This window comes from Anomaloglossus baeobatrachus, chromosome 9 (genome assembly GCF_048569485.1).
Source record: "Anomaloglossus baeobatrachus isolate aAnoBae1 chromosome 9, aAnoBae1.hap1, whole genome shotgun sequence".
NCBI lineage: Eukaryota > Metazoa > Chordata > Amphibia > Anura > Aromobatidae > Anomaloglossus > Anomaloglossus baeobatrachus.
The window spans coordinates 214170817-214198526 of record NC_134361.1 but is presented as its reverse complement, the minus strand read 5'-3'; the positions used below and the strand labels follow the sequence as shown (position 1 = coordinate 214198526).

At 51.3% G+C, this 27710-nt stretch overlaps 2 protein-coding genes across 3 annotated transcripts in view; one reads left to right on the top strand and one right to left on the bottom strand.

Annotated features, from left to right (window-relative positions):
- LOC142251535 (epithelial sodium channel subunit beta-like) overlaps window positions 1-27710 on the bottom strand; it is a 176473-nt gene that overhangs the window by 14661 nt on the left and 134102 nt on the right. Inside the window, exon 2 of the mRNA XM_075324429.1 lies at window positions 4809-5020. Coding sequence (XP_075180544.1) covers window positions 4809-5005 — 197 coding nt within the window. The 5' untranslated portion in view covers window positions 5006-5020. The remainder of the gene's footprint in view (window positions 1-4808; window positions 5021-27710) is intronic.
- On the top strand, window positions 15209-26838 carry SAPCD2 (suppressor APC domain containing 2). Of its 2 annotated transcripts, none has more exons than XM_075322929.1 (6): window positions 15209-15678; window positions 21181-21311; window positions 21631-21765; window positions 24167-24256; window positions 24522-24623; window positions 26157-26838. In XM_075322929.1, the coding sequence occupies exons 1-6, from the start codon at window positions 15246-15248 to the stop codon at window positions 26283-26285; spliced, it is 1020 nt and encodes a 339-aa protein (XP_075179044.1). In that variant the 5' UTR covers window positions 15209-15245; the 3' UTR covers window positions 26286-26838. The 2 variants fall into 2 exon arrangements, with proteins under 2 accessions (XP_075179044.1, XP_075179043.1); XM_075322928.1 differs by having other exon boundaries at window positions 21178-21311.

Genomic DNA, 27710 nt, shown 5'->3' with positions numbered 1-27710 from the left:
AAATACACCCAGAGAGAGACATACGCCCAAAAAGAGACACACACACACACACACACAGAAAGACACACATACACAGAAAAAGACACACACAGAACCTGAATGAGGTAATATATTGTCTGTTTTAACAGTTACCCTGGATATTTATCAGGTGACCTATAGCAACCAATTACAGCTCTGCTTCTATTTTGTTAGAGATCAAGGAGCTGTGATTGGTTGCTATAGGCAACGAAGGACATTCTTTGTATAGGAAGCTTATGTGTTAGTTAATATGATTTTGGTGGTGGGAGGGAGAGTGGACAAAAGACAGAGGGAGAAAGAGGGAGAGTGGGTGAGAGGGAGAGTGGACAAAAGACCGAGGGAGAGTGGTAGAGAGGGAGAGTGGGGGAGAGAGGGAGAAAGAGGGAGAGTGGGGGAGAGTGGGGGAGAGGGAGAGAGAGAAAGAGGGAGAGTGGGGGAGAGGGAGAGAAAGAGGGAGAGAGAGAGAGAGAGAGAGGGAGACTGGGGGAGAGGGAGAGAGAGAAAGAGGGAGAGAGAGAAAGAGGGAGAGTGGGGGAGAGGGAGAGTGGGGGAGAGGGAGAGTGGGGGAGAGAGAGGGAGAGTGGGTTAGAGGGAGAGTGGGGGAGAGTGGGAGAGAGAGAAAGAGGGAGAGTGGGGGAGAGGGAGAGAGAGAAAGAGGGAGAGTGGGGGAGAGGGAGAGTGGTAGAGAGGGAGAGTGGGGGAGAGTGGGAGAGAGAAAGAGGGAGAGTGGGGGAGAGGGAGAGTGGGTGAGAGGGAGAGAGAGAAAGAGGGAGAGTGGGGGAGAGGGAGAGAGAGAAAGAGGGGGAGTGGGAGAGACGGGGAGTGGTAGAGAGGGAGAGTGGGAGAGAGAGAGAGAAAGAGGGAGAGTGGGGGAGAGGGAGAGAGAGAAAAAGGGAGAGTGGGGGAGAGGGGGAGTGGTAGAGAGGGAGAGTGGGAGAGAGAGAGAGAAAGAGGGAGAGTGGGGGAGAGGGAGGTTGGGAGAGAGAGAGAAAGAGGGAGAGTGGGGGAGAGGGAGAGTGGGAGAGAGAGAGAGAGAAAGAGGGAGAGTGGGGGAGAGGGAGGTTGGGAGAGAGAGAGAGAAAGAGGGAGAGTGGGGGAGAGGGAGAGAGAGAGAAAGAGGGAGAGTGGGGGAGAGGGAGAGAGAGAAAGAGGGAGAGTGGGTGAGAGGTAGAGTGGTAGAGAGGGAGAGAGAGAGAGAGTGGGTGAGAGGGAGAGTGGGTGAGAGGGAGAGTGGGAGAGTGGTAGAGTGGGAGAGAGAAAGAGGGAGAGTGGGGGAGAGGGAGAGTGGGAGAGAGAGAGGGAAAGAGGGAGAGTGGGGGGAGAGGGAGAGTGGGTGAGAGGGAGAGTGGGAGAGAGAGAGAGAAAGAGGGAGAGTGGTAGAGAGGGAGAGTGGGAGAGAGAGAGAAAAATGTGACGCCCTGGGCAAGCCAGGGGTCACAGGTAATGACATCACCACACCCTACACCCCGGTTAGGTACACCTAAGCTAGACCAGAAATCCTTGTTGCCTTCCTCCAGGGGCTGATGTCCACACCAGGGGGTGGACCAGGCGGTTGGCTCCGCCCACCGAGGAGTTCACAGTCCTGGAGGCGGGAAAACCAGGCAGATGAGTTTAGGAGTTGAGTGGTAAAGGAGCAAGTGTGAGGAGGAAAGTGACAGAAGTAAAGCCTGAAGTTGGTCCGGGTGTGTGCTCGCAGTAGCGCCGTACTGGGACAGGGAGCCGGTACCGTTGGGCCTGGAAATCGAGGAGACGGAAAGAAGGAAGGCGGAGATGGTGGCCCGTACGATACGGGAGAAGGAGAGCCTGAGACAAGCGACCTTCCGTGTCCGGAGCCCGCTGTATGAGGGGCAGGTGAGGCGGTTTGATGTCCGCCGGGGCTATGGATTCATCTATGAACCGGGCCTGGAGGCTGAAGTGTTTATAGCCCGGCGGGATGTTAATGCTCACCTGCCAGAAGAGCACCCCGGTCGTAACCTGATGCCGGGCGACTTGGTTCAGTACACCCGACACTGTGGGGAGAGGGGGTGGTTTGCGCTGGATGCGAAGTTAAGGGGCAGCCAGGAGGCCCGAGTGAGCACCGCACCCCCTCCCTCAGGTGATGCCGAGGACTCTGAGTGATGGCAGCGGAGCACCGTTGCACCGTCCCCGTTGGGACCCCCATGTGTTTTAAAAGTTTAGAAAAGTTTTTGAAAAATGAAAATGATTACCGAAGCCTCATCTGATTAACCTGCTGATTGAACCGGCCGTTGCCGGCACCGTTGTCCCCGTGGGGACCGCTTAAGGTTGCGTAAGGGACTCCTTACGGACAAGCCCGTGAACTTGCAGGGCAACCACAAACGTTAGTGGCTTGTAAATAATGTTATTGTTATGGCTTCACCGTTACCGCCTCCGGAGAGGCAGATTGGAGGGAGGGCCCGCAGTGGAGCAGGAACCGGTGGCTACCCTCTGGGGGTTCCAGGGGCTCCCCATGGACGTGGGTCCCCTGGAAAGGACAGATCCCGCTCGGGTAACTTGGTGCAGGACTGGGGTCAAGGGGAGCTGCCTGTTTCTTAGGGGCAGCATCAGGGCCAGGTTACTTGGGTGGGTGAGAGCGGAAGCCGTAACCGTTTAAAACCGTTTGCAACGTTTAAGAAAAGTGCCTCCCGTTGTGGGATGATGTTCTTCTACTTGTATGTATGTTTTTATCTTTTTCAGAAAAATAAAACCGGTGTTGGATGGGCAGCCCGCGGACGGTCTGCATTTTGCTAAGGGGGAATGTGACGCCCTGGGCAAGCCAGGGGTCACAGGTAATGACATCACCACACCCTACACCCCGGTTAGGTACACCTAAGCTAGACCAGAAATCCTTGTTGCCTTCCTCCAGGGGCTGATGTCCACACCAGGGGGTGGACCAGGCGGTTGGCTCCGCCCACCGAGGAGTTCACAGTCCTGGAGGCAGGAAAACCAGGCAGATGAGTTTAGGAGTTGAGTGGTAAAGGAGCAAGTGTGAGGAGGAAAGTGACATAAGTAAAGCCTGAAGTTGGTCCGGGTGTGTGCCCCGGACTGAGACAGCAAGGTTAGCAGACGGCGGTGACCGTCTGCAGTGGAGGCTGATCGGAGGTTGCTGAAAGGACCGTGGACGGGTGGTGGCCCGGCGGTACCGGAGCGGTATACAAAGAGAAGCCAACACCATTGGCAGGGGCCTTTCGGATCCCGGCAAGGCTAGGAGTCGCCGTGAATTCGCCAAATTCGTCAGTGAAGGGGACCTCCGGGTCTCCAAACAACTAAGTCCCGATTGAAGGCAACAGTCCAACCGTATGAGAGAGACACCGCCACTGCCAAGGCACCAGTTTCTCAGGGCCAGCGCCTGCGGGCAAAGAGGGGCTCCTCCGGCCCATATCCAAGTCGGAAAGCGGGTTACCGGTGGGAATCCATCGCTACCAACATTTCACAAGGTGCAGGGAAAGAGACAGTCACCGTTAACTACCGGGGAAAAGCAACAGCAGCCGTCCGTGGGAACCGTCTTTCCAGCCGTGTGTTTTACCGAGAACTGTGTCAACGTCTCAGGCTCAGTGAGTACCACCGTGCCGTACGGCACAGCGCTGCCCCCGCGACCCTGCACCTCACCAGGCCCTGCACCCGGCCTGCCATCCACCCCTACCCCATCACCGGGCCCCGGGACAACCAACCCCCTACCCACGGAGGGGAGAAATAACAACAAAGCTGCTCCCTGTCACCGCTCCCGGGATCCCCATACAGAGCAGCGGTGGTGTCCACACAATCACCACAACCGTGGGTGGCGTCACGGACAATAAACTATCCCAAAAACCAAACCCCTTTTCACTCACAGGCGAGGAGCGCCGCTCGAGTCCCCGGGATCCGGCCCATCGCTCGAGCCACCGAGCAGCGGAGGCCGCAGCAGCAGCGGCAGCCGGACCCGAGCAGTGGGAGAGCGCAGCGTCCCCTCCTCCGCCCGCGACAAAAAGAGGGAGAGTGGGGGAGAGGGAGAGTTGTAGAGAGGGAGAGTGGGAAAGAGAGAGAAAGAGGGAGAGTGGGGGAGAGGGAGAGTGGAAGAGAGAGAGAGAAAGAGGGAGAGTGGGGGAGAAGGAGAGAGAGAAAGAGGGAGAGTGGGGGAGAGGGAGAGTGGGGGAGAGGGAGAGAGGGAGAGTGGGAGAGAGAGAAAGAGGGAGAGTGAGGGAGAGAGAGAGAAGAGGGAGAGTGGGGGAGAGGGAGAGAGAGAAAGAGGGAGAGTGGGGGAGAGGGAGGGTGGTAGAGTGGGAGAGAGAGAGAAAGAGGGAGAGTGGGGGAGAGGGAGATAGAGAAAGAGGGAGAGTGGGGGAGAGGGAGAGAGAGAAAGAGGGAGAGTGGGGGAGAGGGAGAGTGGTAGAGAGGGAGAGTGGGAGAGAGAGAAAGAGGGAGAGTGGAGGAGAGGGAGAGTGGGAGAGAGAGAAAGAGGGAGAGTGGGGGAGAGGGAGAGAGAGAAAGAGGGAGAGTGGGGGAGAGGGGGAGTGGTAGAGAGGGAGAGTGGGAGAGAGAGAAAGAGGGAGAGTGGGGGAGAGGGAGAGTGGGAGAGAGAGAAAGAGGGAGAGTGGGGGAGAGGGAGAGAGAGAAAGAGGGAGAGTGGGGGAGAGGGAGAGTGGATGAGAGAGAGAGAAAGAGGGAGAGTGGGTGAGAGAGACTTAGTTACTATCCTTGGCAACGCCGTGTACTACATCTAGTATTACATAAAAAGGAAGAATATATCATTAGGAAAGTGCAGGATGGGGCGTGTTCGGTATATCATGGCAGGGCCGCCCTCCATCCTGCCGTACCTGGCGTTGCATTCCTGACCATGGAAGTTGCAGAAGATCAGCATGTCGTCCAGCTGGTGGCCCATCTCTACCTTCTGCTCATCCGGTAACTGGTTAAACTCCGAGGCAAACCTGTTGAAGGCGCCGGCGTACTGAACGCTGTCATCCTGATATTCGGCCGATGCGTTGACGTAAGAGCGATTTCTCCGGTGGGTCATCTCTAGACGGGAGTCCTACAGAGGGAAGAAAAACAACTGCGCAACCAGCTCTGTCCTCACCTATTGTACCATCACCCATTCCCTATAGACTGTGAGCCCTCGCGGGCAGGGACCTCTCTCCTCCTGTACCTGTCTGTTATGTACTGTTAATGATTGTTGTATGTATACCCTCTCTCACTGTAAAGCGCCATGGAATAAATAGCGCTATAAAAAATAAATAATAATAATAATACAATAAGTTACAGCTCACTATAGTAACTGCGGACTGTCAGTGAAAGTAAATAGAATATCTTCAGAAAGTTAATATATTTCAGTAATTCAATACAAAAAGGGAAATACATATTATATAGAGTCATTACACACAGAGGGATCTATTCCTATATATTATATAGAGTCATTACACACAGAGGGATCTATTCCTATATATTATATAGAGTCATTACACACAGAGGGATCTATTACTATATATTGTATAGAGTCATTATACACAGAGGGATCTATTCCTATATCTTATATAGAGTCATTACACACAGAGGGATCTATTCCTATATATTATATAGAGTCATTACACACAGAGGGATCTATTCCTATATATTATATAGCGTCATTACACACAGAGGGATCTATTACTATATATTATATACAGTCATTACACACAGAGGGATCTATTCCTATATATTATATAGCGTCATTACACACAGAGGGATCTATTACTATATATTATATACAGTCATTACACACAGAGGGATATATTCCTATATATTATATAGAGTCATTACACACAGAGGGATCTATTCCTATATATTATATAGCGTCATTACACACAGTGGGATCTATTACTATATATTATATAGAGTCATTACACACAGAGGGATCTATTCCTATATATTATATAGAGTCATTACACACAGAGGGATCTATTCCTATATATTATATAGCGTCATTACACACAGAGGGATCTATTACTATATATTGTATAGAGTCATTATATACAGAGGGATCTATTCCTATATATTATATAGAGTCATTACACAGAGAGGGATCTATTCCTATATATTATATAGAGTCTTTACACACAGAGGGATCTATTTCTATATATTATATAGAGTCATTAAACACAGAGGGATCTATTCCTATATATTATATAGAGTCATTACACACAGAGGGATCTATTCCTATTTATTATATAGAGTCATTACACACAGAAGGATCTATTCCTATATATTATATAGAGTCATTACATACAGAGGGATCTATTGATATATATTATATAGAGTCATTACACCCAGAGTGATCTATTCCTATATATTATATAGAGTCATTACACACAGAGGGATATATTCCTATATATTATATAGTCATTACACACAGAGGGATCTATTCCTATATATTATATAGTCATTACACACAGAGGGATCTATTCCTATATATTATATAGAGTCATTACACACAGAGGGATACATTCCTATATATTATATAGAGTCATTAAACACAGAGGGATCTATTCCTATATATTATATAGAGTCATTACACACAGAGGGATCTATTCCTATATATTATATAGACTAGAGTCATTACATACAGAGGGATATATATTATATAGAGTCATTACACACAGAGGGATCTATTCCTATATATTATATAGAGTCATTACACACAGAGGGATATATTCCTATATTTTATACAGTCATTACACACAGAGGGATCTATTCGTATATATTATATAGAGTCATTAAACACAGAGGGATCTATTCCTATATACTATATAGAGTCATTATACACAGAGGGATCTCTTCCTATATATTATATAGAGTCATCACAGACAGAGGGATCTATTGATATATATTATATAGAGTCATTACACACAGAGGGATCTATTTCTATATATTATATAGAATCATTACACACAGAGGGATCTATTCCTATATATTATATAGAGTCATTACACACAGAGGGATCTACTTCACGTGTTTATTATATGGAGTCATTACATACAGAGGGATCTATTTCATGTGTTTATTATATACAATATCATATAGAGTCAAAATATATAATATATACTGTAATAACACCTGAAATAGTTCCCTCTGTGTGTAATGACTCTATACAATGTATAATAAACACGTGAAATAGATCCCTCTGTGTGTAATTACTCTATATAATATATAATAAACACATGAAATAGATCCCTCTGTGTGTAATGACTCTATATAATATATAATAAACACGTGAAATAGATCCCTCTGTGTGTAATGACTCTATATAATATATAATAAACATATGAAATAGATCCCTCTGTGTTATGACTCTATATAATATATAACACGTGAAATAGATCCCTCTGTGTGTAATGACTCTATATAATATATAGGAATAGATCCCTCTGTGTGTAATGACTATATAATATATAGGTATAGATCCCTCTGTGTGTAATGACTCTATATAATATATAGGAATAGATCTCTCTGTGTGTAATGACTCTATATAATATATAGAAATAGATCCCTCTGTGTGTAATGACTCTATATAATATATAGGAATAGACCCCTCAGTGTGTAATGACTATATAATATATAGGAATAGACCCCTCAGTGTGTAATGACTCTATATAATATATAGGAATAGATCCCTCTGTGTGTAATGACTTTATATAATATATAGGAATAGATCCCTCTATGTGTAATGACTCTATATAATATATGGGAATAGATCCCTCTGTGTATAATGATTATATAATATATAGGAATAGATCCCTCTGTGTGTAATGACTCTATATAATATATAGGAATAGATCCCTCTGTGTGCAATGACTCTATATAATATATAGGAATAGATCCCTCTGTGTGTAATGACTCTATATAATATATGTGTTTACCTTTTTGTATTGAATTACTGAAATAAATTAGCTCTTTGAGGATATTCTACTTTATTGAGGAGCACTTGGATGTGAGTGAACCTAGACTAATCCGGATACAAATGTAACAAACCTTCAGTTGTGAGACATTAGGTCAGGACAACAGTTTCCTGAGAACACCTTATATCTGTGCTGAACCCCTAGAGCCGTGGCTGATGGGGGTGATGGGTGTTGTAGTTTCACAAAAGCTGAAGAGCCGCAGGTTGGACACCACTGAGCTAAAGTTACAAATATTAAAACTAGCGCAAAGAAATTTGCTAAATTGACTAAGTTTGTGGCACCTTCTGCTGGAGGAAGGTGCGGTGTAATTTCCTGATAAATATGGGGGGAGAATTCGCACCTGCAGGGAGGTCGTCACCGCAAAACTCTTCTTCATGGAGGACAGCTTCACGCTGTTCAGGTTGCAGATGGTGATGGCCGGGAACTTGAGCTTGGTGCTGGAGATGAGCATGATCTTCTCATGGGACGGGTAGGTGTAGTAGGTCATGACCATCTCGGTGCACTGCCAGAGGGCGCAGCACAGGGCGAAACTCACAAAGAACAGCCAGACCAGGCGCCGGAACCAGTGGCGAGAACGGAAGATGTTGGGGATCCCATGGGCCGAGGTGTGCTGCAGGACGGTCCGGCCCAGCTTCCGCAACGTCCTGGCATCGTAGGAGGAGGACGACCGGACCTTCATCTCCGGATAACCCATTCTTGGCTTCGACTGATGCCTCTCTGGCTCATGTGACTCTCCTCGGAGGCTCTTAAAAAGTCTGTAATGCCCCAAGGAATAGGGTCCTCTAATCCTTCGTGCGGCTCCTTGAGATGTCCTGTCTCCTTAGTGACATCTCCAGTAATGATCTCATTAGACCTCCGAGCCGCAGACCGTTGTGCCTCCAATTAGGAGACGGCACTAAATTATTACACCTTCTGTATGGAAGGATTTCTCTCTACCGGGAAATCTGATGACTTGATGCCAACCTGTATGTATCACTCCCGGACCTCCTCCACCCATGTGCTACACAGAAATGGGCACAAACGTGCGGTCCAACACAAATCTCCAAAATCAGACATTTTTCTGTAAGTGTTTCCTCAATCCCCCGAGCCAGAGACTCAAGCAAGTAGGGTCGGGGTGCAATATGGAAGACAGGGCTTGAAAAAGTTCCTTTAAGAGAACCCAATTGGCTCCTTGCACCCCCAAAATTGGTAAAAAGTTTGATGCCTACACAGCCACTTTAGACATTCACACTGGAGCTCCTATAAGGGATGGAAATAACGCACACAGTGAAACATGACGGATGGCACGGTTCTTCCTTGCCAGTAGAACTGGGTGTATAGAGGTGACTCGTGGTGGGATCGCACCACTTGTGAGTTCAGTTACCCCAAGGTTTTCAACTCCTGGGGGGCTCCAGCCAAATACATGACACTTGTCCATCTACAGGTAAAAAATAGTCCCGTCACATGCTTCCAGGTCTAAACTTGCTTGTGCATGATGTTCCCATCCATTACCAATGGCGTCAACTGCCCCTGCTACCCTTCATCCTACCAAAAAGTCAAGAAGTGAGATCCCGTAATGGCTGCCACCCAACTGTCCTGCATGGCGTATTCTGTCTATATAAGCAATGAGGAGCAAGAGATGCATCACGGCTCAGTTATAAGTGTCAGAAAACTGGGCGACAACCTACGGTAAATGTAAATGTTGCCCTGTAAGGCTAGTTTCACACTTGCGTTGAACGGTATCCGTTGCATTGCGTTGTGTAACGGATGCAACGGATGTGTTGCATATAGTGGCACAACGGATGCAACGGATGCTGCAAAACAACGCAATTCGTTTTGATTTTTTTTTTTTTTTTACAGTTTTACCAGCGGCAGACTATTGTAAATGATCAGCTGATCGCTCCCTGCAGCCGACCGCCGGTGATCAGCTGATCGCTCCCTGCAGCCGACCGCCGGTGATCAGCTGAGCGCTGTCACTTGCCGGCCGCCAGGTGATCAGCTGATCGCTCCCTGCAGCCGACCGCCGGTGATCAGCTGAGCGCTGTCACTTGCCGGCGCCCGGGCATGCCGGCGGGTGGGCGCTCAGCTGAGCGCTGTGACTTGCCGGCGGCTGGGCATGCCGGTGGCCGGTCGCTCAGCTGAGTGCTGTCGCTTGCCGACGGCCGGGCGCTCAGCTGAACGTTCGGCCACCGCGAGCCAAAATAAAGTTTGATTTAAAAAAAAAAAAAAAAGAGCATGCGCAGTGGAATCCAGAGGATTCCGCTGCTCAAAATAACGTTACATGCTGCGTTCCTCCCGCTGGGCGGAAGCAACGGAGCGTCGCCCAGCGGAAGCAACGCAGGTCCTTTTGGTACAATCCGTCACCCATACAAGTCTATGGGAAACAGCGGAATCCGTTAACGGATTCCGCTGTTTTCCAAAAGGGCGGATTGTAACGGAAGGAAATAAACGCAAGTGTGAAAGTACCCTAAGTATAATACTTCAGAGCTGCGCTCACAATTCTGCTACAGTATAAAACTATCCCCATGTCTGCGATTGATTTTTCTATATCAGATGACTGGTGTAAAGTTGACACTTCAGTAACAACTATGTGCAGACACAGAATGCAGAGAGATTTCTCCCCAGATGACTACAGAAGTGTGAGTTCAGCTCTGAAGTATTGTGAATAAAACTCTAATGTTTGAGTTTGGCCTTTTGCGGTTTCTCACGTTCGCTCACCCTATGGGGACTGAAAGGGCTGGAAAAGTCCGATCCACGATGCCCATCAGATCACTGGGCTCTCTATCGGCTGCCCAGTTACAATATATGTGTGAATTGCTTATTTAAAGGGAATCTGTCAGCAGGTTTTTGCTTTCCAATCTGAGAACAGCATAATGTAGAGACAGAGACCCTGATTCCAGTGATGTGTCACTTACTGGGCTGTCTGGTACAGATCTAGCAGTTATACAGAGCTCATGAATTTTCTGGACTACCTGCAGCAACCAAGTAGTCCTGTAATGATAATCTACTGCTGATTAACCAGTGATTTTATCATAACTACACTAAGCAGCCCAGTAAGTGGAATCACTGGAATCAGGATCTCTACATTATGCTGCTCTTAACCTGGTGGTGACAGATTCCCTTTAAGTGATTGTCATGAATCCAGACGCCGGCTGATGTTACACCGTGGTGGCGTGACACCTCCACTGCACAGGAGCCGCAGTCGCCATCTTTTCTTCTTCATTAGTGAGATATTTATAAGTAGATTTTAACGAACTTCAGCCTATGAATAAGTAAGGATAATCCGAGTCCTGACCTACTTCATGGAGAAGCCGGTGATCAATGTGGAAGAAACCAGAGGACTGGGAGATTTATTTTTTCATTTTTGCGCTTTGTTTTTTTCCTCCCCATATTCCAACAGCCATAATTTTTTTTATTTTTCTGTCTTTTGCCGTGTGAGGGATTGTTTCATTACAGAACGACTTGTACTTTCAAATGACACCATCTATTTTATCATATGATGTAAGCGGGAAAATTCCAACTGTGGTGAACTAGCAAAAAAATAAATAAATTCTGCAGCCACCACTAGGGGGAGCTCCCTGTATACGGAAAAACATGATAAGATCCTGTCTGCAGCCACCACTAGGGGGAGCTCCCTGTATACGGAAAAACATGATAAGATCCTGTCTCCAGTCACCACTAGGGGGAGCTCCCTGAATACAGAGATACATGATAAGATCCTGTCTGCAGTCACCACTAGGGGGAGCTCCCTGTATACAGAGATACATGATAAGATCCTGTCTGCAGACTCCACTAGGGGGAGCTCCCTGTATACAGAGATACATGATAAGATCCTGTCTGCAGCCACCACTAGGGGGAGCTCCCTGTATACAGAGATACATGAAAAGATCCTGTCTGCAGCCACCACTAGGGGGAGCTCCCTGTATACAGAGATACATAAGATCCTAAGGGCGGCACGGTGGCTCAGTGGTTAGCACTGCAGCCTTGCAGCACTGGGGTCCTGGGTTTAAATCCTACCAAGGACACCATCTGCAAGGAGTTTGTATGTTCTCCCTGTGTTTGCGTGGGTTTCCTCCGGGTACTCCGGTTTCCTCCCACACTCCAAAGACATACAGATAGGGACTCTAGATTGTGAGCCCCAATGGGGACAGTGTTGCCGATGCATGTAAAGCGCTGTGGAATTAATAGTGCTATATAAATGAATAAAATTATTATTAATTTATTATTATCCTGTCTGCAGACACCACTAGGGGGAGCTCCCTGAATACAGAGATACATGATAAGATCCTGTCTGCAGCCACCACTAGGGGGAGCTCCTTGTATACAGAGATACATAAGATCCTGTCTGCAGACACCAGTAGGGGGAGCCCCCTGTATACAGAGATACATAATAAGATCCTGTCTGCAGTCACCACTAGGGGGAGCTCCCTGTATATAGAGATACATGATAAGATCCTGTCTGCAGCCACCACTAGGGGGAGCCCCCTGTATACAGAGATACATGATAAGATCCTGTCTGCAGCCACCACTAGGGGGAGCCCCCTGTATACAGAGATACATGATAAGATCCTGTCTGCAGCCACCACTAGGGGGAGCTCCCTGTATACAGAGATACATGATAAGATACTGTCTGCAGCCACCACTAGGGGGAGCTCCCTGTATACAGAGATACATGATAAGATACTGTCTGCAGTCACCACTAGGGGGAGCTCCCTGTATACAGAGATACATAAGATCCTGTCTGCAGCCACCACTAGGGGGAGCCCCCTGTATACAGAGATACATGATAAGATCCTGTCTGCAGCCACCACTAGGGGGAGCTCCCTGTATACAGAGATACATGATAAGATACTGTCTGCAGTCACCACTAGGGGGAGCTCCCTGTATACAGAGATACATAAGATCCTGTCTGCAGCCACCACTAGGGGGAGCTCCCTGTATACAGAGATACATGATAAGATCCTGTCTGCAGCCACCACTAGGGGGAGCTCCCTGTATACAGAGATACATGATAAGATCCTGTCTGCAGCCACCACTAGGGGGAGATCCCTGTATACAGAGATACATGATAAGATCCTGTCTGCAGCCACCACTAGGGGGAGCTCCCTGTATACAGAGATACAGGATAAGATCCTGTCTGCAGTCACCACTAGGGGGAGCTCCCTGTATACAGAGATACATGATAATATCCTGTCTGCAGTCACCACTAGGGGGAGCTCCCTGTATACAGAGATACATGATAAGATCCTGTCTGCAGACACCACTAGGGGGAGCTCCCTGTATACAGAGATACATGATAAGATCCTGTCTGCAGCCACCACTAGGGGGAGCTCCCTGTATACAGAGATACATGATAAGATCCTGTCTGCAGCCACCACTAGGGGGAGCTCCCTGTATACAGAGAGACATGATAAGATCCTGTCTGCAGTCACCACTTCGGGGAGCTCCCTGTATACAGAGATACATGATAAGATCCTGTCTGCAGCCACCACTAGGGGGAGCTCCCTGTATACAGAGATACATGATAAGATCCTGTCTGCAGACACCACTAGGGGGAGCTCCCTGTATACAGAGATACATGATAAGATCCTGTCTGCAGCCACCACTAGGGGGAGCCCCCTGTATACAGAGAAACATGATAAGATCCTGTCTGCAGCCACCACTAGGGGGAGCTCCCTGTATACAGAGATACATGATAAGATCCTGTCTGCAGCCACCACTAGGGGGAGATCCCTGTATACAGAGATACATGATAAGATCCTGTCTGCAGCCACCACTAGGGGGAGCTCCCTGTATACAGAGATACAGGATAAGATCCTGTCTGCAGTCACCACTAGGGGGAGCTCCCTGTATACAGAGATACATGATAATATCCTGTCTGCAGTCACCACTAGGGGGAGCTCCCTGTATACAGAGATACATGATAAGATCCTGTCTGCAGACACCACTAGGGGGAGCTCCCTGTATACAGAGATACATGATAAGATCCTGTCTGCAGCCACCACTAGGGGGAGCTCCCTGTATACAGAGAGACATGATAAGATCCTGTCTGCAGTCACCACTTCGGGGAGCTCCCTGTATACAGAGATACATGATAAGATCCTGTCTGCAGCCACCACTAGGGGGAGCTCCCTGTATACAGAGATACATGATAAGATCCTGTCTGCAGACACCACTAGGGGGAGCTCCCTGTATACAGAGATACATGATAAGATCCTGTCTGCAGCCACCACTAGGGGGAGCCCCCTGTATACAGAGAAACATGATAAGATCCTGTCTGCAGCCACCACTAGGGGGAGCTCCCTGTATACAGAGATACATGATAATATCCTGTCTGCAGCCACCACTAGGGGGAGATCCCTGTATACAGAGATACAGGATAAGATCCTGTCTGCAGTCACCACTAGGGGGAGCTCCCTGTATACAGAGATACATGATAATATCCTGTCTGCAGTCACCACTAGGGGGATCTCCCTGTATACAGAGATACATGATAAGATCCTGTCTGCAGACACCACTAGGGGGAGCTCCCTGTATACAGAGATACATGATAAGATCCTGTCTGCAGCCACCACTAGGGGGAGCTCCCTGTATACAGAGAGACATGATAAGATCCTGTCTGCAGTCACCACTTCGGGGAGCTCCCTGTATACAGAGATACATGATAAGATCCTGTCTGCAGCCACCACTAGGGGGAGCTCGCTGCAAACATTTGTATATTTTCCAAGACAGAGCTCCCCCTGCTGGTGGCTGATGTTAGCCAAGACTATATAATTTATCAGGGAAGTGTATAATGAGACATATTATGAAATTGATGAACAGGAACATGCGGCTCCATCAAAGACAATGGAATAGAATTTATTATGGTGTCCTATGACTACTGTGTAGGATTGCCGGGTCAGTGACGGATCCTCTGCTCTCTGTGCCGGGTCAGTGACGGATCCTCTGCTCTCTGTGCCGGGTCAGTGACGGATCCTCTGCTCTCTGTGCCGGGTCAGTGACGGAACCTCTGCTCTCTGTGTAGGATCAGTGATGCCGGATTGCCGGGTCAGTGACGGATCCTGTGCTCTCTGTGTAGGATCAGTGATGCCGGATTGTCGGGTCAGTGACGGATCTCCAGTGTTCTGACCTCCGGATTCCAGTAGATTAGAACTGTCCTATTCTAAAATCAAACTGAACGTCCGCCGCGTTCTGACCAATCAGCACCGCGCTGAGGTGTGTTGTGGCCAATCAGCCCGGAGCTGAGGTGCGCTGTAGCCAGTGAGCGCTGAGCAGGCGGAGCTGTGACGTCACGGCTCGGGCTCGCACTGTGGCTCGCAGTGTGTCTCCCCGCAGCTCTCGGGGCACATGGAGTCCGGCACTCTCGGGCTGCCCCGCGCCTTCCTGCACAGTCTGCGCACCCTGTATGACATCCTGGACGATGAGCGGCGGGGGGTCGTGCACATCACGGAGATCGAGAGCCGCTGGAGGGGGGCGGACACCCGCGCGCTGCCCCCCGGGGTGCTGCTCTGCCTCAGGAAGGTGGCGCCCCCCGATGGATTCCTCACTTTCGACCGCTTTGTCCATGGACTCCGGACTTCAATGCTGAACTGTCAGAACAGAGAGAACTACCAGGCGGGGGCGCCCAGGGGTCCGGCCAAAGCCCCCGGAAAAGTGGGGTTCAGTTGCAGAGTCCAACCCCTGGGGGTGCGGTACATCAACGGCACGGAGAGGACCGGGGCAGGGGGGGAAGCGCGGCCCGTGTGCAGGAACGTGGAGCCGGAGAGAGGACCGAGGCGAGGTGAGAGGGGGGCACCCCCTACAGTCCTGTCCAACTCCTCCCCCAGGGGGCACATCCACCTGACCACCCCCGAGGAGAGGGGTGCCACCTGCTGTCCTGCCCATCCCCCCCCCCCCAAGGGTCGCTACCTGCCCATCTCCCCCCCTCCCCCCCCAAGAGTCGCTACCTGCCCATCTCCTCCCCCCCCCCAAGGGTCGCTACCTGCCCATATCCTCCCCCCCACCCCCACCCCCCCACAAGGGTCGCTACCTGCCCATCTCCCCCCCCCCCCCAAGGGTCGCTACCTGCCCATCTCCTCCCCCCCCCCCAAGGGTCGCTACCTGCCCATCTCCTCCCCCCCCCCCCCAAGGGTCGCTACCTGCCCATCTCCTCCCCCCCCCCCAAGGGTCGCTACCTGCCCATCTCCTCCCCCCCCCAAGGGTCGCTACCTGCCCATGTCCTCCCCCCCCCCCCCCAAGGGTCGCTACCTGCCCATGTCCTCCCCCCCCCCCCAAGGGTCGCTACCTGCCCATGTCCTCCCCCCCCCCCCAAGGGTCGCTACCTGCCCATCTCCTCCCCCCCCCAAGGGTCGCTACCTGCCCATCTCCTCCCCCCCCCAAGGGTCGCTACCTGCCCATCTCCTCCCCCCCCCCCCAAGGGTCGCTACCTGCCCATCTCCTCCCCCCCCCCAAGGGTCGCTACCTGCCCAACTCCTCCCCCCCAAGGGTCGCTACCTGCCCAACTCCTCCCCCCCAAGGGTCGCTACCTGCCCAACTCCTCCCCCCCAAGCGTCGCTACCTGCCCAACTCCTCCCCCCCCAAGGGTCGCTACCTGCCCAACTCCTCCCCCCCCAAGGGTCGCTACCTGCCCAACTCCTCCCCCCCCAAGGGTCGCTACCTGCCCAACTCCTCCCCCCCAAGGGTCGCTACCTGCCCAACTCCTCCCCCCCAAGGGTCGCTACCTGCCCAACTCCTCCCCCCCAAGGGTCGCTACCTGCCCAACTCCTCCCCCCCAAGGGTCGCTACCTGCCCAACTCCTCCCCCCCCCAAGGGTCGCTACCTGCCCAACTCCTCCCCCCCCCAAGGGTCGCTACCTGCCCAACTCCTCCCCCCCCAAGGGTCGCTACCTGCCCAACTCCTCCCCCCCAAGGGTCGCTACCTGCCCAACTCCTCCCCCCCAAGGGTCGCTACCTGCCCAACTCCTCCCCCCCAAGGGTCGCTACCTGCCCAACTCCTCCCCCCCCAAGGGTCGCTACCTGCCCAACTCCTCCCCCCCCAAGGGTCGCTACCTGCCCAACTCCTCCCCCCCCAAGGGTCGCTACCTGCCCAACTCCTCCCCCCCAAGGGTCGCTACCTGCCCAACTCCTCCCCCCCCAAGGGTCGCTACCTGCCCAACTCCTCCCCCCCAAGGGTCGCTACCTGCCCAACTCCTCCCCCCCAAGGGTCGCTACCTGCCCAACTCCTCCCCCCCAAGGGTCGCTACCTGCCCAACTCCTCCCCCCCAAGGGTCGCTACCTGCCCAACTCCTCCCCCCCAAGGGTCGCTACCTGCCCAACTCCTCCCCCCCAAGGGTCGCTACCTGCCCAACTCCTCCCCCCCAAGGGTCGCTACCTGCCCAACTCCTCCCCCCCAAGGGTCGCTACCTGCCCAACTCCTCCCCCCCAAGGGTCGCTACCTGCCCAACTCCTCCCCCCCAAGGGTCGCTACCTGCCCAACTCCTCCCCCCCAAGGGTCGCTACCTGCCCAACTCCTCCCCCCCAAGGGTCGCTACCTGCCCAACTCCTCCCCCCCAAGGGTCGCTACCTGCCCAACTCCTCCCCCCCAAGGGTCGCTACCTGCCCAACTCCTCCCCCCCAAGGGTCGCTACCTGCCCAACTTCTCCCCCCCCCAAGGGTCGCTACCTGCCCAACTTCTCCCCCCCCAAGGGTCGCTACCTGCCCAACTCCTCCCCCCCCAAGGGTCGCTACCTGCCCAACTCCTCCCCCCCCAAGGGTCGCTACCTGCCCAACTCCTCCCCCCCAAGGGTCGCTACCTGCCCAACTCCTCCCCCCCAAGGGTCGCTACCTGCCCAACTCCTCCCCCCCAAGGGTCGCTACCTGCCCAACTCCTCCCCCCCAAGGGTCGCTACCTGCCCAACTCCTCCCCCCCAAGGGTCGCTACCTGCCCAACTCCTCCCCCCCAAGGGTCGCTACCTGCCCAACTCCTCCCCCCCAAGGGTCGCTACCTGCCCAACTCCTCCCCCCCAAGGGTCGCTACCTGGCCCAACTCCTCCCCCCCAAGGGTCGCTACCTGGCCCAACTCCTCCCCCCCAAGGGTCGCTACCTGGCCCAACTCCTCCCCCCCAAGGGTCGCTACCTGGCCCAACTCCTCCCCCCCAAGGGTCGCTACCTGGCCCAACTCCTCCCCCCCAAGGGTCGCTACCTGGCCCAACTCCTCCCCCCCAAGGGTCGCTACCTGGCCCAACTCCTCCCCCCCAAGGGTCGCTACCTGGCCCAACTCCTCCCCCCCAAGGGTCGCTACCTGGCCCAACTCCTCCCCCCCAAGGGTCGCTACCTGGCCCAACTCCTCCCCCCCAAGGGTCGCTACCTGGCCCAACTCCTCCCCCCCAAGGGTCGCTACCTGGCCCAACTCCTCCCCCCCAAGGGTCGCTACCTGGCCCAACTCCTCCCCCCCAAGGGTCGCTACCTGGCCCAACTCCTCCCCCCCAAGGGTCGCTACCTGGCCCAACTCCTCCCCCCCAAGGGTCGCTACCTGGCCCAACTCCTCCCCCCCAAGGGTCGCTACCTGGCCCAACTCCTCCCCCCCAAGGGTCGCTACCTGGCCCAACTCCTCCCCCCCCAAGGGTCGCTACCTGGCCCAACTCCTCCCCCCCAAGGGTCGCTACCTGGCCCAACTCCTCCCCCTCCCCTCCCAAGGGTCGCTACCGGCCCAACTCCTCCCCCTCCCCTCCCAAGGGTCGCTACCTGCCCAACTCCTCCCCCTCCCCCCCCGAGGGTCGCTACCTGCCCAACTCCTCCCCCTCCCCCCCGAGGGTCGCTACCTGCCCAACTCCTCCCCCTCCCTAACCGAGGGTCGCTACCTGCCCAACTCCTCCCCTGAGGGGGCACCCCACCTGCCATCCTACCGTCCTCTTCCTTGAGAGGGGTTCCCCACCCGCCCTCCTGCCCCGGGGGGACCCTGTGAGGGTCTCGCTGATCTCTGAGCTGATGGACCCTATAGAAAAGTTACCAAATTTTAGAACAAGCAGCGTTCAGGATCTCTGCTTCCTGTCAGTGATTGGGATCCTGTACAGCGCTGGGGGTCACACGTCCAGTGATCCTCTGCTTGAGCGAAAGCAGGAATCTGTTCTACAAACACAATTATTTTTTGTCCGTTTTGAAAATTGATTTTTGCAGGATCCATTTTTATAACATTGGAGTCTATGGGGACCGGATCCCTTAAGCTGCTTTCACACCTCCGGTTTTAGCAGTGCGGCTCAATCCGGCTGTGAAACCTATGCAACTGATGCGGCGAAAACACCGCATCCTTTGCATGAGTTTTTTTACATGCGGCACGCTACTGAGCATGCGCAGCGGCAAAAACCGCATGCGGCGGCCGGATGCGTTTTTTGCCGTATCCGGCGTCCAAAGGCATGCATAGGAAAATGCGCCGCATCGGCCGGATGCGGCGCGATGCGGGTATTTTTTGCCGTACAAAAAAAAACGTGCCAGGCAACGTTCCATCCGGCCGCCGCATCGGCTACTTCTGCCGCATGTCGCAAAAAACGGACGGAACGCAAGCCCATGCGGCACAATACAGCACTGTTAGTCTATGCAAAAAAATGCAACCGGCAGCAAAAAAAAAAAACGGTTGCGTTTTTTTCTGCAAAGAGCCGGATTGTGCCGCACAGGAAAAACTGGATGTGTGAAAGCAGCCTTACCTGACCGCTATTTATCTTCCACTTTTCTTGCATTTGTGACGGATCCGTTTTTTTCTTACTTTATCAGTTAAATGGAAGATAAATAGTGATCAGGGAAGGGATCCGGTCTCCATAGCCTCCAATGTTATAAAAACAGATCCTCCAAAAGTTACTTCTTTTCATAGCGGGCAAAAAAGTTGTGCCCCAGTCTTTTTTTTTTCTTTTTGGCACATTCTGCATTCTATTCACACACTGGGAAGCGAGGTGACAGCCGCTGTAGCCGCCATGTTGGTGTCACCCATACAGCTGTGTTGTTTTTAAAGGGCCATTACCAATTATAACACCCATGTGACATTTGGGGATCTCCTGTCCCAGTATGACCCCCTCCCCCCCCAGGTGTTATTGCTGCCAGGAATGCTCCATGTGTACACAGCCGCAGGTGGAAGTCCTCACACCCACAGCTCTGGGGCCAGGTGAGGAGTGCCCTGTCCTCTCCTCTTCCCAGGATGCATCTCATCCTGCACTGGTTTTATTCCCTTACTCCAGTCACATCCAGAGCTGCATTCATAATTCTGCTCACTTCTCTGACATCAGCCTGTGCGGAGCAGAACTCTGAATGCAGCTTTGTATCAGTGCTGGAAGATGAACACGTTTTCAATCCTATTTGCTCTGACTTTATGGCTTTGTAGAGATTTTCCACCTTGCATATATTTGTGCGCCCGTGTATATTTTCGCTCTGCCCCGCCTGACATCTCTAGATTGTAGGAATGTGGGGGACGGGCGGTAACCTCCTTGGGAATGTAAAGTGAGATTACTGCTCCGGTGTAATCACTTCCATGTGACGCTGTGAAGCCCCCCTTCCCCCCGAGCTGAGGAAAGCCAACGCCGCACTCCAGCTTTCTCAGGTCAGGTTTGGACCTGTTCGCACAGTTGTGTTACCTGCTATTCCTTACAGTTCGGACGGCTCCTCGTAGACCCTAATAATTGCAGAAGGCCTAAAAAATTGGGGAAACTTTATTTAAAGGGGTATTCCCATTTTATAAAGTGATGGGACCCCCCAGTATTTATGTGAGCGCAGCTCTGGTTTACTTTTCTCTGCACAGCTGCTCCGCGTCCACCCTGCTGTGCAATTAAAGGGGAATATTACCTCCTACCACCCCCTTGGATTCAGCACCGGACGCTCTGGAGACAATGACTACCAAAAGCCAGTGATTGGCTGCAGCGGTCAGGTGCCTAGAACAGATATTTCTCTTGCTCATTCATTTGCCTGACCGCTGCAGCCAATCACTAGCTTTGACAGTCCTGTAACTTTAGGTCCGCACAGTCCTATGTGCAGGATAATAATACCGGACTGACCACTCTTAAAGGGGCGGTGTGCGTTTTCCTGCACTGAGTACCGCTCTGTGGGGAAATTGGTAATGGTCGCAGCACCGGTTTAGGATTGTGGAGGTCTTGGATGGATCCTAGTAAGATGGAATACCCCTTTAAGGTTACTGGCCCTTTAAGACGAGGGAGGATTGATGACTCTTAAACATATTTTGTACATCTCAACCCCCGAAGGGTCTACAGTCCCCCGGACTCGGCCGTTTGTGGTCACTGACTTCTCGTTTGTGTTCCCACCAGCAGAAGACGTGAAGCCCATGTGTAGATCGCACAGCGACACAACAAGTCATGGCCCGGTGGAGCCGTGCCGGCACCAGCGCAGCCGCGGGGAGCACCGACGACACACCATCACCAACGGCGTGGATTACAGCGTGGTAAGGGCTCGTGGGGGCTACAGGAAAAGAGGCGCCGGGTACAGAGACCCCATTCCCACCCACCATACGGTCAGGGGACGATGAGTGGAGCACAGGGGTGCAGGTATCAGCCTCCAGTCCTGCAGATGGGGAATGTGCAGCGCTGGGTGGGTATACTGGGAGGCTGTGAGCCCTTTGCTGGTCATGGGTAAGGTGCCGTATACAAATTTGGCAAATCGCTGGCCCTCATTTTTAATTAATGCCCCCAGATTCAGTATCGCCCCCATCTGGGCACTAAGGTATCACACGGGACTGTTGTATTGTTGCTTGTTCCCTACAGCTGAAGAGGATGAAGGAGCGGGAGCATGAGAAGGATCTGCTGCTGCAGGGGCTGGAGCTGGTGGAGCGGGCGCGGGACTGGTACCTGCAGCAGATCCTAAATGTGCAGGAGCAGCAGAGGAACCTGGGGAAAACGGTAGGCACCACGAGGTGGCATCTCAGGGTGCAGTACCACATCCACGACTGCGGGGGGCAGAATTCTCATTACTTCAACGGCTTGTTTTGATATTGTGCCAGTCCTTGTGCTCTGTATATGGCAGTGCTCGTCAGCCCTATATCTCATATTGTGCTGCCATAACGCACCTCCCCTGATTACGATGGTTAAAGAGGTATAGCTAAAATCAGTGTACCCCCCCAAACATCGGGAACCCTGCAATCCTGAGGATGCAGCTTAATCTCCGCTCCATTCATTGTCTATGGGACTGCTAGAAAAGCAAAGTGCTTCACTCTATTTCCAGAAGTCCCATAGTCAGTGAATGGGAGCACAGGTGAGAATCGGGAGTCCCATAGTCAGTGAATGGGAGCACAGGTGAGAATCGGGAGTCCCATAGTCAGTGAATGGGAGCACAGGTGAGAATCGGGAGTCCCATAGTCGGTGAATGGGAGCACAGGTGAGAATCGGGAGTCCCATAGTCGGTGAATGGGAGCACAGGTGAGAATCGGGAGTCCCATAGTCGGTGAATGGGAGCACAGGTGAGAATCGGGAGTCCCATAGTCGGTGAATGGGAGCACAGGTGAGAATCGGGAGTCCCATAGTCGGTGAATGGGAGCACAGGTGAGAATCGGGAGTCCCATAGTCGGTGAATGGGAGCACAGGTGAGAATCGGGAGTCCCATAGTCGGTGAATGGGAGCACAGGTGAGAATCGGGAGTCCCATAGTCGGTGAATGGGAGCACAGGTGAGAATCGGGAGTCCCATAGTCGGTGAATGGGAGCACAGGTGAGAATCGGGAGTCCCATAGTCGGTGAATGGGAGCACAGGTGAGAATCGGGAGTCCCATAGTCGGTGAATGGGAGCACAGGTGAGAATCGGGAGTCCCATAGTCGGTGAATGGGAGCACAGGTGAGCATGTGCATTGAGAGTCCCATAGTTTGTGAATGGGAGCACAGGTGAGCAGGCGCGCCGGGAGTCCCTTAGTCAGTGAATGGGAGCACAGGTATGTACAGCGGGAGTCCCATAGTCAGTGAATGGGAGCACAGGTATGTACAGCGGGAGTCCCATAGTCAGTGAATGGGAGCACAGGTATGTACAGCGGGAGTCCCATAGTCAGTGAATGGGAGCACAGGTATGTACAGCGGGAGTCCCATAGTCAGTGAATGGGAGCACAGGTATGTACAGCGGGAGTCCCATAGTCAGTGAATGGGAGCACAGGTATGTACATCGGGAGTCCCATCAGTGAATGGAGCACAAGTTAGCATCCCACTGCTGCCACCAATTGTGGAGACACGGGGCTCAGTGGGTGCTCTCGTCCGCTGGCCCGGCCGCCTTTAGAAAGACAGCGTGGCCCAGGGCTCATCCAAACTGAACGCCCAGCCTCCTTAACCGTGGGCGGAACACTACTCAGACAACACAGGGTGAGGGAATCACAATAGTAAGACTTTATTGGATCCCCAAACAATTAACGGCACATAACCAGCAAAACACACAAATGTAACAGGCAACAGAGTCTCCCCCTTCCGCTGGCTCACCAGGGATTAGAATGTTCATGCCTCAGAGCTTCCAGGGCTATTTACTCCAATCCAGCAGCACCCCGCTTTCGGTGGGCACCCACCGAGAATGGAATAACGCCAGATTTAGGAAGCTGGCTGAGGTCTGCAAAGTCCTGTCACTTGGTACAGTCCCAACCTGGGTTCCCTCCTTAAGTAGTCTCTGGTTTGAAGTCATGTAGCAAAGTGTTCCTCTAGTCGGAGCCAAAGTCCCTAGACTGAGTCCACAAGGCATCCTGGTTCTGATCCTCTAGCCAGCTCCTAAGAGCTTAGACTGGATCATGCAAAATCCATCATCAACCGGTGACTTAAAGAAGTCCCTTTTTATAGCCATAGCCTTCCCTTCGGATATATTGTGCCCTTATCGCATTGGTTGTACAAGGTTGCTTTTCTTATTGGATACATTTCAAGCTGCATGGATAATGTTCATTTAAATGTGGATAGAAAGACTGAGGATATCTACATGTAGTCTGCAAGTCACAGACTAGACAATGGCTACTAAGGTAATTTACATTAGATTAGCAATACACAACTACATTACAATGATTGCTGGAAGAGTCTGGAGAAACAATAGTTTAGCAAACATGAATTAACACACAGAAGAACAATACGTCTGGCTGAATTTTAAGAAACTTTAACCCATGCTAGGCATTGGGTGTCCATGTCGTCACACGCATCTTCATCGCATTCATAATGTGACTCTTAAAAACCCAATTCTTGGTAACCAGCGACCTATTCTCAGAATCACTAGGGGTCCCAGTACTCAGACCCCATCATAGATCAGTAAGATATGGGGGATAATATTTGGCCTTTATTTTTTTGTTTTCCCAGAACCCCTTCAGCGAGGCGCCCCTCAATCAGCTGCTCCCCAAACTACAAGATGTGAATCGATGTCTGAGCGAGATGTTGACTCCGTGCAAGGTGAGAGCATAGAAGACAAGGGGCAAAGAATAGACCACATTGTAAAATAAGAGCTGCTGCACCACCCCTTTAAGGCTCCTCAGAGGAGCCAGTTCTGTTTCTGGCAAAGCCGAGTAACAATCAGTTTTCCTGCGATTCGATGACTGTTCCTCAGGTGCTACCCCGAGATCTGAGCATGCTGGATGATTACTGCTTCTCAGCAGGGGGGTGTGTAGACTTTTGCAACAGGAGGCCATTATGTTTTATTCTTCTATATCTCCATCAGGCCGCCGTCCACTCCTCTTCCTCCGCAGCCGCCGCATCCCAAGTCCCCGGACAGCAGCAAGCCATGAATATGCTGAAAGAACAGAACCGTTTACTCACGAAGGTGGGTGTCAGTCTACAGCAGAGCGCTCCAGCATGCTAGGAGTTGTAGTGCCACAGCAGCCACAGGTTGGAGATCGCTGGTAATGAACCTGGACCAATTTAGTAAATTCCGCACAATGCAAATAATTCAAGATTGCAAGGAAATGTTCCTCCAGCGCTGGGTTAGGATCCGATTTTATTTATTTTATTTATTTATTTATTTATTTTGTGGGGCGCATTATTTTCAAGACAAAGTCACATTTTTTTGTGATGTCATATTGTTTTTTTTTCTATACTCCTTTTGGATCAGTGTTTTTGAACATTTTGAGTTTATTATAACAAATGTGCACTTTTTGTTTAAATATTGAAAAAAAAACCAAAAACTTTTGATAAGTCATGCACGCTTTTAGATTTTTTTTTTTTTTTTTTTTTTTTTCTTCCTTCTATTTTTACATTCTATCCCCTTTTTGTAAGTAATATAGTTTTACAGCTAGCACCATGTAGTAATTTTGGTCAACATCTTGTAGCAATGTTCACATCCTGTATGAATGTGCCCCATCTTTGTCTTTATCCTGTAGTAATGTGCCTCATCCTTATCCTCACCCTGTAGCAATGTGCCCCGTCCTTGTCCTCATCCTGTAGCAATGTGCCCCGTCCTTGTCCTCATCCTGTAGCAATGTGCCCCGTCCTTGTCCTCATCCTGTAGCAATGTGCCCCGTCCTTGTCCTCATCCTGTAGCAATGTGCCCCGTCCTTGTCCTCATCCTGTAGCAATGTGCCCCGTCCTTGTCCTCATCCTGTAGCAATGTGCCCCGTCCTTGTCCTCATCCTGTAGCAATGTGCCCCGTCCTTGTCCTCATCCTGTAGCAATGTGCCCCGTCCTTGTCCTCATCCTGTAGCAATGTGCCCCGTCCTTGTCCTCATCCTGTAGCAATGTGCCCCGTCCTTGTCCTCATCCTGTAGCAATGTGCCCCGTCCTTTAGCAATGTGCCCCATTCTTGTCCCCTTTTACTAATGTGCCCATGCAGTTGCTCTTCTTCTTGTAGTAATGTCCCCTATTGTGCCACACACACCCCCCCACCAATCTTCTCCGTTCCCTCGGTGTCCTCTTTCCTGCTTTTTGGCGGCCCATGGACCCGGAAAAGATTGAGCCGATGCAGGGGCCACCACTGTCAGCGTTTCATCTGGAATTCAGATGACCGTTTCGCCGGCGCTGTGCAGAGTCAAGAGCTCTCTGCACGACTATTCCAATGGCAGCCACCGGCCGATCAGAGGCAAGCAGCTGACATCATAGCCAGCAGCTGCCATTGGAATAGTTGGGCAGGGAGAGCTTGACTCTGCGCAGTGAAACATTCATCTGAAATAAAGCACTGACGGTTGCGATCTCTATCGGAACCATGTGCCTGCAGGCCGCACATGTGTGAGACCCCTGGCCTATGGCATATGAGATAGTAGAGTACAGATATGATCTGATGGTTTGGAATATCCCAGTTACAAATTATCCGGATGTAACGGTTCCTATAAGTTGGTAATTTGTTCTTTTTTTCTATCTCCAGGAAGTGTCGGACAAGAGTGACCGCATCACGCAGCTGGAGCAGGAGAAGTCGGCGTTGATCAAGCAGCTGTTTGAGGCGCGGGCCCGAAATAACCAGGAAACCAGCGCCATGGACTCCACCTTTATATAGCCGGACTGAGTCCAGACACGTCCTTTATGGGCATGGAGCACGATGGTGCATGCAGGAACGGCGAGTATAACCCATCGGCGGTACGTTCTTTATTTACGGTACACGTGAACCTGGCCTTCAAGCACCAGAAGACTTTTTAATATTCTATCAAACACTCCTACCTTCTAAAGAGATTTTACTAGTAATGTTTACAGCCTGAAATATGCTCCAGGATGGACTTTCTGTTTCTTAAAGTTTTATAATGACTGAGGATAAACTCTGCAAGACGAAACACAAAATCGCTCCATTCACAAGTGCACGCGCAGTAATGCAAGTCTTCCACAGGGTGGCAGCAGAGTTCACCCAGTACTGTGTATGCGGCGATTCCTTGTGTTATTGAATGGCGACATTGCACGTCACTCCGATCCATGGGGACAATGTCCTTGTGCTTTATCGATACTTAAGCTTTTTTTTTTTTTTTTTAGGTCCTATTTCTGTTTTAATGAAGGTACTCTCATTTATGATGTGATTTATTATACAATTTTATGCACAAGTAAAAGGTTATTTTATTGTACGATTGTGTTGTATTATACACTATACAGCCCGGTATAGCTCTGCAGGTGGTATACTACACTATACAGCCCGGTATAGCTCTGCAGGTGGTATACAACACTATACAGCCCGGTATAGCTCTGCAGGTGGTATACTACACTATACAGCCCAGTATAGCTCTGCAGGTGGTATACTACACTATACAGCCCGGTATAGCTCTGCAGATGGTATACTACACTATACAGCCCGGTATAGCTCTGCAGGTGGTATACTACACTATACAGCCCGGTATAGCTCTGCAGGTGGTATACTACACTATACAGCCCAGTATAGCTCTGCAGGTGGTATACTACACTATACAGCCCAGTATAGCTCTGCAGGTGGTATACTACACTATACAGCCCAGTATAGCTCTGCAGGTGGTATACTACACTATACAGCCCGGTATAGCTCTGCAGGTGGTATACTACACTATACAGCCCGGTATAGCTCTGCAGGTGGGATACTACACTATACAGCCCGGTATAGCTCTGCAGGTGGGATACTACACTATACAGCCCGGTATAGCTCTGCAGGTGGGATACTACACTATACAGCCCGGTATAGCTCTGCAGGTGGTATACTACACTATACAGCCCGGTATAGCTCTGCAGGTGGTATACTACACTATACAGCCCGGTATAGCTCTGCAGGTGGGATACTACACTATACAGCCCGGTATAGCTCTGCAGGTGGGATACTACACTATACAGCCCGGTATAGCTCTGCAGGTGGGATACTACACTATACAGCCCGGTATAGCTCTGAGGGTGGTATATTACACTATACAGCCGTGGTGGAGCAGGGTCACAGGAGTCAGGGGTAGTGGTGGAGCAGGGAAGAAATGGTGCGGCT

Excerpts from the sequence above, each read along its gene's own strand:
- SAPCD2 (XM_075322928.1), top strand. The coding sequence starts at position 15,246 with ATGGAGTCCGGCACTCTCGGGCTGCCCCGCGCCTTCCTGCACAGTCTG. Across the intron at positions 24,257-24,521 it reads AGATGTTGACTCCGTGCAAG|GCCGCCGTCCACTCCTCTTC; the intron begins GTGAGAGCATAG and ends TATCTCCATCAG. Across the intron at positions 24,624-26,156 it reads AGAACCGTTTACTCACGAAG|GAAGTGTCGGACAAGAGTGA; the intron begins GTGGGTGTCAGT and ends TTCTATCTCCAG.